This window comes from Penaeus japonicus, unplaced genomic scaffold, assembly GCF_977035675.1.
Source record: "Penaeus japonicus unplaced genomic scaffold, GWHDUDI00000001_assembly GWHDUDI00000010, whole genome shotgun sequence".
NCBI lineage: Eukaryota > Metazoa > Arthropoda > Malacostraca > Decapoda > Penaeidae > Penaeus > Penaeus japonicus.
The window spans coordinates 11,785,721-11,796,943 of NW_028234412.1; the positions used below are offsets into that span (position 1 = coordinate 11,785,721).

Below are 11,223 nucleotides of genomic sequence, written 5' to 3' on the forward strand. Positions count from 1 at the left end.
GGCCTCACGCCGTAACGCAGCCGCGGCCTGTTGCGAGACGGAGCAGGAAGTAACGCGTATAACACGATATACAGGAAGTAACGCATGTAACATACTATCTTGGGGCGCAGGGAAGGCATAGCGACTCGATGCGTCACCCACTTAACTCTGACCTTTGGTGGATCTCCCTGCACTCTGCCCCCTACTCCTACTCCCCCTCCACCACTGTGGCACCCACTGCCACCACTGGGCACCCCGCCCATCGCTGTGGTAACTACTATGTGGCACTCCCTTCCCCTGAAGTCCCCAGTGGCACGGCCCTTGGTCGCAGTGGAAGACTCCACATCAGTGTGCCACCCGAACTCAACGGTGAGGCATCTCCCTCAGCCACTGTGGTGCCGAGACATGCAGCCTCACCGCCTCACAGTGGAAAAACTAATGGGAAGAAGAGGGGAAGGGGGAGAGGCGGGCGAAGTGCAGGAGATGGTCCGCCGTGGAAGAGCGACGTAGGGCGAGGGGCGAGAGAGGGGAGGGAGAACGAGACGGCAGAATAGGCACCAGGCGGGAAGGGGAAGGGGGGAAGAAAGAGAATAAGAGCTACTAGGTGGGAACAGAGACACAAGGGCGGACTGAGGCGAGGGGAGTTTATCTCGGATACCAGGATGCACTGAAGGAGGCTGCGAGGAAGACGGGAGTGCCTGAACCAACACCTCCAAGCGCCATTGTTTCTTCGATTTCCCTCTTAAATCTTCAGCCAAGTTTTTGTTCTTATAAGCGGGGAGGCTTCGGGAAGGGGAGTGCTAAGGGTGCAGAGGGGAGAGACGGACGGACAGACAGACAGAGACAGAGGGGGAAAGAGAAAGAGACCGAGAGACAGAAGAGGGGAAGAGAGCAGACAGAGGTGTGTTGAGGGGCGCAAACGAGAAGACGACCAGCGGACGGTCAAGTAGGGACGGGGATGGAAGCGCAGTGAACGGGGCCTTGGTGCAAGCTCGGCCGCATGCATGAGGAATTCTAGGCCGTAATGAGGAAAGGAGGAGGCAGCACCTCCTCATTTCCTGTTTGGCGATGTACAATGTGGCCTCAGAGACGCCTGTGAGCGTGTCTGTGGCGATGCCGCCTCGAGCACCCGCGCTCAGGGTGGCAGACTTAACCCATGGATGCCGTTTGCGAGTGCAGCGTAGAAATATAAACGTAAAATACCCTTTTTATTATCATTACTTACTTTTATATATAGTATTAGGGAATGAGAGACCTAGAGACCCATTGCAGTGTAGCAAGGACCACCCGATCGCACGAGTTCATATGTATTTGTCCATTCCGAATCGCCGTCGCGATTTGCCTGCGAGTTAAGTGCTTGCGAGTTAAGAGTACACGAGCGTGGTTTTGTTCCATGTCTGCGTCGGGTCCGAACGGCGGCGGCGACGACGACCATGTCTAGAGGAGGCGAGAACGGAGGGGGAGGGGGCAGAGGAGGGGGGAGGAGCACCTTGCAAGATCTTGGCCCATATTTACATAAGAGCGAGACCTTGACCGCTGTCACCCGGCCTCTTCTCTCAGATCTTGGTGGAATGGACGTATTTATTATCTGTGCCTCGACCTGTATATATGTGTGGATTTTTATCATGAGTCTACACACACACACACACACACACACACACACACACACACACACACACACACACACACACACACACACACACACACACACACACACACACACACACACACACACACACACACACACACACACACACACACACACACACACACACACATATACAGATATAATATGTATGTGTATATATGTGTATATATATATATATATATATATATATATATATATATATATATATATATATATATGTGTGTGTGTGTGTGTGTGTGTGTGTGTGTGTTATATCTAACTTTTATGATCCCGCATTAATATGATTGTTGATCCCTCTCTTCTTGCTCACCACTCTGATACCAGGACGGTAGTTTATCTCGGCTTTGCGGCGAGAAAATCAAAACATGCACACTTGCATGATTACCGGAGGCATTTTGACAGCATAAATCTCTGCAGGCTGCACGCGGCATACGGCATGCCCGCACAGCATACTCGTAGGTACATGCAGGCGAGGGCGAGGATGAGGTCGCCTGCCGGTGATTATTTATCTGAGGCCGCCCATTGCATTCCTGCGTTAATGGCGAGCGAAGGTGCACGACACGCCAGCACACGCCCGCCCGCCCGCCCCCCTTCCTCCTTCCCCCTTCCCTCTCACCTCCTCCTCTCCTTTTCTCTGCTTCCCTCCTCCTATCTTTCTTCTATATCCGTATCTTCCTTTCGTCCCCAACCCGTCTTTTCCTCCCTCCGTCCATCTGTCCCCCTTCTCTTAATTTCTCCTTTTCCTCCTTCCCTTCTTCTCCCCTCTCCTCCACCCCTTCTTATCACTTCTCTCCCTCAGACCTTCCTTCCCCGTTGTCTGTTTCTCCTTCCATCCTCCTACCTCTCTCCCCTTCCCTCCCTTTCCCTCCCATGTCCTCATTCCCCTTCCTTATCTCTGTCTCTCCTTTCCTCTGCTTCCTTCTCCTCCCACCTCCTTCCCTCCTCTTCTCTCCCCTTCCCTCTCCCTCCCTTCTATCCCCTCTCCCCCTTCCATATCCCTCCTCCCCCCCTCCCCCACCCCCCTCTAGTACCTGCACTTTGGTCACGATTCTCGCGGACGGGTCTGCCTGTGCCCTGCCGCCCTCTCGCCCTTCATACCCCTACTCACCCCTTCCCCCTTCCCCCTTCCCCCGAGCCCCCCACCTCCATCACCTCCCCATCACCCCTCCCCCTGTGGTGGATATATAGTTTGTTTGTTTGTTTTTCGTCGCGTTAGTTCGTTTGCTATTTGTTTTGTTGTTTGTTGTTTTGTGTGTGTGTGGGTGTGCTTCTGCCTGTTATCGTCTCCTAGTGTAAATGAACCCGCGACGAAGAGAATGTATGAGGTTCGTCTGCTCTTTTCTATCTATCTCTTTTTTAAGTTTCTTTTTTAGTTTTTAGTTTTTAGTTTTTTGTGACTTGTATGTAAATTGATGCTGGGTCCTTTCCGCGTCTCTGTTTGTATAGCTGTCTTCGTTCTCTTACCCTTTTCTTTCTCTCCTTCTCTTTCTTTCTCACCCCCCCCCCCCATCTCTCTCTCTCAATATATATATATGTATGTATGTATGTATGTATGTATGTATGTACATGTATATATGTATATATGTATATATGTATAACGCCAGCACACGCAGCAGGTCCGATTTCCACAAAGCCCCTCTCGGCCTCACCAGCTCTAAGACTCGGTACCTGTTGTTGTTGCCAACCCCACACCTCCGCCCACCCTTCGCAGCAACAGTCAGCGGAGGGTTTGGTCAGCAATACATCATACAAGGGGGGTGGGGGAAAGAACTAGCAGGTTGAGGGCCACAGTGCCGCCACCACACCAAGGAAGGTCGAGGGATGTCAGGAGGGTGTCATATCGCGAAGAGAGGTCAAGGTTACAAGGATAGAAGGCTTTTTATAGGCTCGGTGTGACAGCCCACTTGAGAGGGAGGGTCTGGTTGGCACCGCCTTACTTGGGCAGGGATTTCACTTCAAGAAACGCAGGGAAGGCGCTTGCGACGGGGCCCCGAGCAGGAAGTGGCTTCGAGGGAGATCTTGGAGAGTGAATTCCGCGGGGATCCAGAGACGGGCGGGAGGCCCTTGCAAATCGCGAAATGCCGCACACGCGCCGATACTCATTCATTGGCAGCGATGGCGCTCGCAGGATCCTTTGTTTGCAGGTTTATTTGCACTGTTTCTTAGAGAGAGAGAGAATGAGAATGAGAATGAGGCCGAGAGGGAGGGAGAGAGAGAGAGAGAGAGAGAGAGAGAGAGAGAGAGAGAGAGAGAGAGAGAGAGAGAGAGAGAGAGAGAGAGAGGTCAGTGCAGTCTGCCCCAGTCTGCCCCCCACCCCGTCTCCCAGCAGCCTGCCCCCAACGCCTTAAATCATCACCACAACCTCCTGTCTATTACATCACTCTCCCCCTCCCCTCCATGCCCTCCCTCCCCCGCCTAGCACTAGGGTCTCTGAATGAAATAATAATGGTGTCTCCAGATAGCTTTTGTCCTCCCTTAAGCATGATATCCTCCTCGTCGGCCTCTGCCACATCACACGCTCCTGCGGCCGCGAGTTTGGCCTCTGTGGCACGGGGGGATAAGGCCGTTTTTGGAAGGGCGCAGTGCTCGATCCGATACTGATCATGCATAACCGAGGAGATGAGATTGTCAAAGATGATGTTATCTCCGGCGTTCGCAGCGGCGCGTCGCCCTTACGGCCCGGCGGGAGTGGCACTGTCTTTCCCCGCCAGGCGCTCCGGGTCGCCGTCATCAACGCGGCCTGCGGCGTCCGCGGCCGAGACGCCGCCGCCGGGGAGCGCGGCGCCCGAGGGGAGAGGACAGCAAAGGCGGGAGAGTCCGGAAGGGTGCTAGGGTGGGAGAGGGTGCAAGGGCGTGCGCTGGAGGCCAGGGTGTTAGGGCGAGGCGGCTGGGAGCGGCGCCCAGTAGGGCCCGTAATAACATAATCCCATTGTGCCATCATGGGCCTTATCATGGCTAGGTGAGGACCTGCTGCCTCTCCCTCTCTCCCAACGCCCCCCCCCCCCACTGTTGTTGACGTTGGCCCTTCTACTTTAGCTGCTGCTGTTACTCCGCGTGTTATTGCTGCGTTCGTCGATTCTTTCTTTCCTCCTGCTGTTGCTCGCCACCGACTGCGAGCGAGGAAGGTGCGCGGCCAGAGCGCATCGGCAGGTCGATCGGAGTCATCCCGTTGCTGAGGTCAGTCACGGCTAATTACTGCTGTTGACTACCCTATTGCCAGTCGTGTGTGTGGGCTCGCTGCTGGCACTGGGCCGTGGCACTGCGGCAGTCAGTGAGGGTGATGTCATCGCAGACGCAGCATTGGGGGCATGTTGCACTTCTTCAGTATCATTGTAAGCGGGTTGGCGCCGGCGTGGGTGTGGCGCCGTGCCCACCCTCTGGCTGCTTTTGCGAGGTCCTCCCCTCCGGTGGCAATGGCAGGGCCTTCAGAGGTAACGGCGCTCCCGCGTAGGTGAGGCGCTCCCTGGCACTCCTCTGGTCGCTCTCCTCTTGAAAGTTCCATGGCGAAACTGCTCTGAACGCCGCGATTAGCGATGCCTCTATGCTCGCTCACGGTGCACGACTCCGACTTGAGGGGCATAGTTCACGTGCAGAGCCGCCCACTGCAGGCACCGCCCACCATCCACTACTTGGGTCTAAATGGCGGCCATGCAGGAGGAGGGAGGAGGAGGGGAGGGGAGGGGAGGGGAGCCTCCTTGATGGCGAGTGTCAGCAGGACGACCTTGTTTGCCGGGGATGACTGCCGGCCGCGTCCTCGGTGTGCCTGGGGAGGTGACGTCATGCTCGGAATGGCGTCGCGAGTGTCTTCCGTTACTGATCTCTCTCTGGGGGATTGAGCGCGAGTCCTTTTGGAGCATTGTTCGCGTCATCTTTATCATTAGCCTTTGGTTCCGAATGCTGCCTTTGGTGCGACTGACGCGGCTGTCGCTCTTGCTCTCGCTGCCATGGATGTTGTTCTTGCTATTGATACCGGGGTGATTAAGAGGCATGTTAGATATTAGTCTGCCCTTGATTTAATTATCCTTTGCATCTGTACTTTTTTTGGGGGTGGGGGTTGTTGTTCGCTGGTTGAATAACAATGTTGTGTCGTGAAGACGAAATAAATATATATATTATCCGGCCATAATTTCGGCTTTGCATCCATATGATGGGAGAACATCAGCTGGAACAGCAATTATCCCAAAATATTTGATCTGTTGCTATCGGAATCATTATTGTCATTATATCTATTGCCAGTGAGGCAATGTACACACACGTTATTCTAATGCACATTGTTTTTCATGGGTAAGACATGTAATTATTTTATGTTATTTGATTGCAATATCTCTTTTTTTCATAAGTCAGACATGTAACGCATCTTATATTCCTCAGATTGCTGGACATCTGCCGCGGCGGACTGGAGCGCGAGCACCGCCTCAACCTGTGTCTGGTGTTCGAATACGTGAAGCAGGATCTGGATCACTACCTCAAGCGCTGCCCCTCACCCGGCCTCGAGCCTGCTAGAATTAAGGTAATGAGAAGCGACGAGAGAGAGAGAGAGAGACAGAGACAGAGACAGAGACAGAGACAGAGACAGAGACAGAGACAGAGAGAGAGAGAAAGTGAGCGAGAGTGTATTAGTCTGGAATATATCAAGGTCATAGTATATATTTAAATAGTGTTCCATGTGACAAGAGGAAGTCCTCTTATATCTTAGGTCAATCATACTGTATATTCTAACCAAATGCTATTTACATGTGATGTGGCCTTTGTGAAAATATCAAAACCCAGTAATGTGAGGTCGAAGTAATAGGCATTATATCTCAGAAAAAAATCCTTACAGTGTCTTTCCCTGCAGGTTATGCCCTACATATCCTAACACTGTGTCTATTTATTGCAGAGCTTGATGCACCAGATTCTGTGTGGCATTGACTTCCTGCACAGCAACCGTGTAATCCATCGTGACCTGAAGCCACAGAATATACTGGTAGATGAGGCAGGCAGAGTAAAAATTGCCGATTTTGGCTTAGCGAGAATATACGATTTTAATATGAGATTAACAACTATGGTAGGTCTTCCTCTTACGTTTATTTATTTATTCTTTTGAAATATGGTAATATCGAGAATTTCATGTTTGTTGGTTTCATATAAGAAGCGCACACGTGAAAGTCGTCACAATGTCTTTTAATTAACGTCACCGCTCGTTTGCTCCTAACAGGTAGTGACATTATGGTATCGGGCACCAGAAATCCTATTAAGCAACAGCTATGCAACTCCTGTAGACGTCTGGTCTTGCGGGTGTATATTTGCAGAGCTGTTTAGACGAAAACCTGTGTTCGAGGGACACACCGAAGGAGACCAGTTGCAGAGGATATTCGAGTAAGTAGAGTCACTTGCATTTTTTGGATGTCATACGTTCACACCCGCGTACATGTTGGCACACACACACACTCACATTATCACACACCCATTCAATCAGTTACTCACTCACTCAATCATCCACCACCCACCACCCAATCACCCACTCACTCACTCACTCACTCACTCACTCACTCACTCACCCATCCACCCAATCACTCACTCACCCACCCACCCAATCACTCAGTCACTCACTCACTCACTCACTCACCCACCCACCCAATCACCCACTCACTCACTCACTCACTCACTCACTCACCCACCCACCCATCCACCCATCCACCCATCTACCCAATCACTCAGTCACTCACTCACTCACTCACTCACTCACTCACCCATCCACCCAATCACTCACTCACCCATCCACCCAATCACTCACTCACCCAATCACTCAGTCACTCACTCACTCACTCACTCACCCACCCACCCAATCACCCACTCACTCACTCACTCACTCACTCACCCACCCACCCAATCACTCAGTCACTCACTCACTCACTCACTCACCCACCCACCCAATCACTCAGTCACTCACTCACTCACTCACTCACCCACCCAATCACCCACTCACTCACTCACTCACTCACTCACTCACCCATCCACCCAATCACTCACTCACCCACCCACCCAATCACTCAGTCACTCACTCACTCACTCACTCACTCACCCATCCACCCAATCACTCACTCACCCATCCACCCAATCACTCACTCACCCAATCACTCAGTCACTCACTCACTCACTCACTCACCCACCCACCCAATCACCCACTCACTCACTCACTCACTCACTCACTCACCCACCCAACTCAGTCACTCACTCACTCACTCACTCACTCACCCACCCACCCAATCACTCAGTCACTCACTCACTCACTCACTCACCCACCCACCCAATCACTCAGTCACTCACTCACTCACTCACCCACCCACCCAATCACTCAGTCACTCACTCACTCACTCACTCACCCACCCACCCAATCACCCACTCACTCACTCACTCACTCACTCACTCACCCACCCACCCATCCACCCACCCACCCACTCACTCACTCACCCACCCACCCACCCACTCACTCACTCACTCACTCACTCACTCACTCACCCACCCACCCACCCATCCACCCATCCACCCAATCACTCACTCACCCACCCATCCACCCAATCACTCACTCACTCACTCACTCACTCACCCACCCACCCAATCACTCACTCACTCACCCACCCACTCACTCACTCACTCACTCACTCACTCACTCACTCACCCACCCACCCATCCACCCATCTACCCAATCACTCACTCACCCACCCATCCACCCAATCACTCACTCACTCACTCACTCACTCACTCACTCACCCACCCATCCACCCAATCACTCACTCACTCACTCACTCACTCACTCACCCACCCACCCACCCAATCACTCACTCAATCACCCACTCAATCACCCACTCACTCACCCACTCACCCACTCACACCCATTCACTCGTTGTCTACTGCTTGTCTGCCTCTCCTTGTGATGATTTGTATTTCTTCAATAATTCTTGTATCTGTTTTCCAGCGTGATTGGCACCCCTCACGAGAGCGACTGGCCCCGCGACGTTTCCTTGATGCGCAATAATTTCCGACACCACCAGGGGAGGCACCTCAGAGATGTCGTCCCTGAAATTACTGACGACGCTGCAGATCTTCTTCAGGTACTGTACGCGTTAGGAGGGCAAGAATGAGAGAGAGATTCTGATTTGAACTCTTGGGGTTTGCTTATTCGTTGCGTAATTGCTCTCGGTTCTCTTTTTAAGTTTTTTTTCCGACTCTTTTTTTTTCTTGGTGTATGTCAAGCTGATTTGAAGCAGTCAAATGGTACGTTGGAAAAGGAGAAGCTATTGGATACATTCATTCTTGTAATTACTATTATCTAGATGACCTGATATGTGGAACTGTACTTTCACAATGTTGAGAACTGCAATTGCTGTATTTCTTCATTTAGTATTTAAAACATTTTTCTTGTTAGAAATTATTTACTATATTTCTCTAAAAGTATTGGTACCCATGTAGGCTAAAGCATTACGAATAAATAACATTCTTTATGCAATTGTATTTTTTTTTTTTTTTTAATAATCTTTTCATCTGATCTTGATTTATTTGGAAAGTGACCAAGTGTATTAATTTTTCTCCTTTCTCTTCCAGAAAATGCTGAAGTTTGTCCCAAGTATTCGCATTCCTGCAGTAGAGGCACTTCGACACCCCTATTTCCAGGGACTAATCACTCCTCGAATCATAGCCACAAGTAATAGGTCAACGCCCACTCAGCAAGTTCTAAGCCCAGCTCCTCTTGCCACTAGCAGCCCTGCCAACACCCATCACCATCACCACCAACGGCATGTTGCAACAAGCACTACCAATACTTCCGTCGCCACTTCGGAAAATCTCTCAGGACAGGCAGTTTTGCCCACACAAGTGACTGCGAATGATGAAAATAACCCTAATGCAGGAAATAGTGCCAATACAAATACCATAGTATCAAGATTGCCTGAGCCCAAAGTTGCTGAACGTGCCATTACGACTACTATCTCATCAGTGACAGAAACGACTTCCACCACGACAGCAGCAACTGTGAGTGGTAGTGGTCACCCTCCCACCAGCAGTAGCTCAAATCCTGTGGAATAGTGAAATTTTTAATTACTGGAAGCATATATATACTGAAATCGAATGTATACCTACTGATTATTTTTTATTTTCTGAGTAACAGTGACTTTAATGCCAGAAATTCAAGATGATATTTGATAAAGAGGTTTTTTATATACTTTACTTCAAGGATTATTGAGAAGAGGAAAAAGCTTCAGATATCGATAAGTCTGCAACAGTGGCAAATCAAGTTGACTTAGAGTGACTGATGTGTATGTATTTTCTAAATCAACTTCAAGGAAAACTTCAAATTTAGTGCCTTGTGTTTGTGTGCTACTTGGATGTTAAGGAGTGTAATGCCCATTGTAGGAGTTTTTTTTACTCCATATTATGCTTATTAGAAAGTTCCTTTTGTAGTGTTGCTTGATGTGAATGTTACAAGAAGAGTCAGAATACGACTGAAACTAACATCTAAAGCATTCCCTTTGGCATTCCCGAGAGAGTTTTTAAAGATTTAAAAAAAAGTTAGCGAGTGGTGCTTATTGAGTGATGAAATGTGGCAGTTTATTAGGCATTTATTAAGGCAACAAATATTGCTTTATGTTACTTGCTGGTCTCTCTGGCAAACCTCAGAATTGAAGATGACAACTTAAAAGTCAGTTCAGAGAAATTAAGAGGCTCATTTGGTCAAATGATGTTTACCAATGGAGGGAACACCAAACAACACGGTGCACATAGTTTGTACTAACAGTTTTGTTGGTGGATAGAGTTTGTTTACAAAAACAATATTAGTGTGGATTAGATATAAAGCAAAAATTGATATTTATTGGTACTTATGTGGTTTGAAGAGTGATACTCATTAAGAACCAAATTTTTGTCCATGATTTCAATTGTATGTGATGTAACTCATCAATAAATGTAGACGAGATGGGTGCTTGATGAAAATGACCCTTTTTTAGCAATCCAAATTTGAGTAAAAGCTAGATAACCTACAGTTCTCAGTGGAATTGGTTGGTAGTTACTGTAATTAAAAAGCAACGAGTAGAAAAGTATTAAAACCTTCCATTAGCAACTGTACGACTGCTCAGAGGCGTGCATATCATAAACAATGCAAGTGTGTTTCACTTCAGGTGAAAATTTCACACCAGTAATTTTTTTTTTCTTCTTGATTCTTCTTTTTTTAAGTAATTGCTCAGTCCCAGAAGAATTGTAATTGCAACTAGAGTAGTTTGTGTTGTGTATGATTGCCTGTTCAACTAAATTTCCACCAGCATGATTTGACCTCAAAGCCTTTTCAACAGCAAATGATTGTAAATGTTTTATGTATCATTTTTGCTTTGGCATGTCATCATTAGAAATATAACACATGAGTCCCTGATACCAAAAAAGGAATGCAAGTCATTTCTTTCTACATGCAACAGAAAAGCTGATGCCAGATCTGTAACAAATATTTTTTTGTCGTAAATCTGTTATGTATTAGATTCTACAAGTTTATGCCTGTACAGTGATTGCAGAAGTGTTTACATTAGATATTTGCATTTGGTTGAAGCATTGTAATGTTGAGTGATAAAATA

General features: G+C 48.9%; 1 protein-coding gene across 1 annotated transcript in view; it reads left to right on the top strand.

The window, feature by feature from the left end:
• The window catches only part of LOC122253490 (cyclin-dependent kinase 6-like), a 190,891-nt gene extending 180,313 nt beyond the window's left edge, over window positions 1-10,578 (top strand). Inside the window, exons 3-7 of the mRNA XM_086540669.1 lie at window positions 5,999-6,137; window positions 6,507-6,674; window positions 6,825-6,985; window positions 8,586-8,721; window positions 9,212-10,578. Coding sequence (XP_086396795.1) covers window positions 5,999-6,137; window positions 6,507-6,674; window positions 6,825-6,985; window positions 8,586-8,721; window positions 9,212-9,691 — 1,084 coding nt within the window. The 3' untranslated portion in view covers window positions 9,692-10,578. The remainder of the gene's footprint in view (window positions 1-5,998; window positions 6,138-6,506; window positions 6,675-6,824; window positions 6,986-8,585; window positions 8,722-9,211) is intronic.
• Window positions 10,579-11,223: the final 645 nt, after the last annotated feature.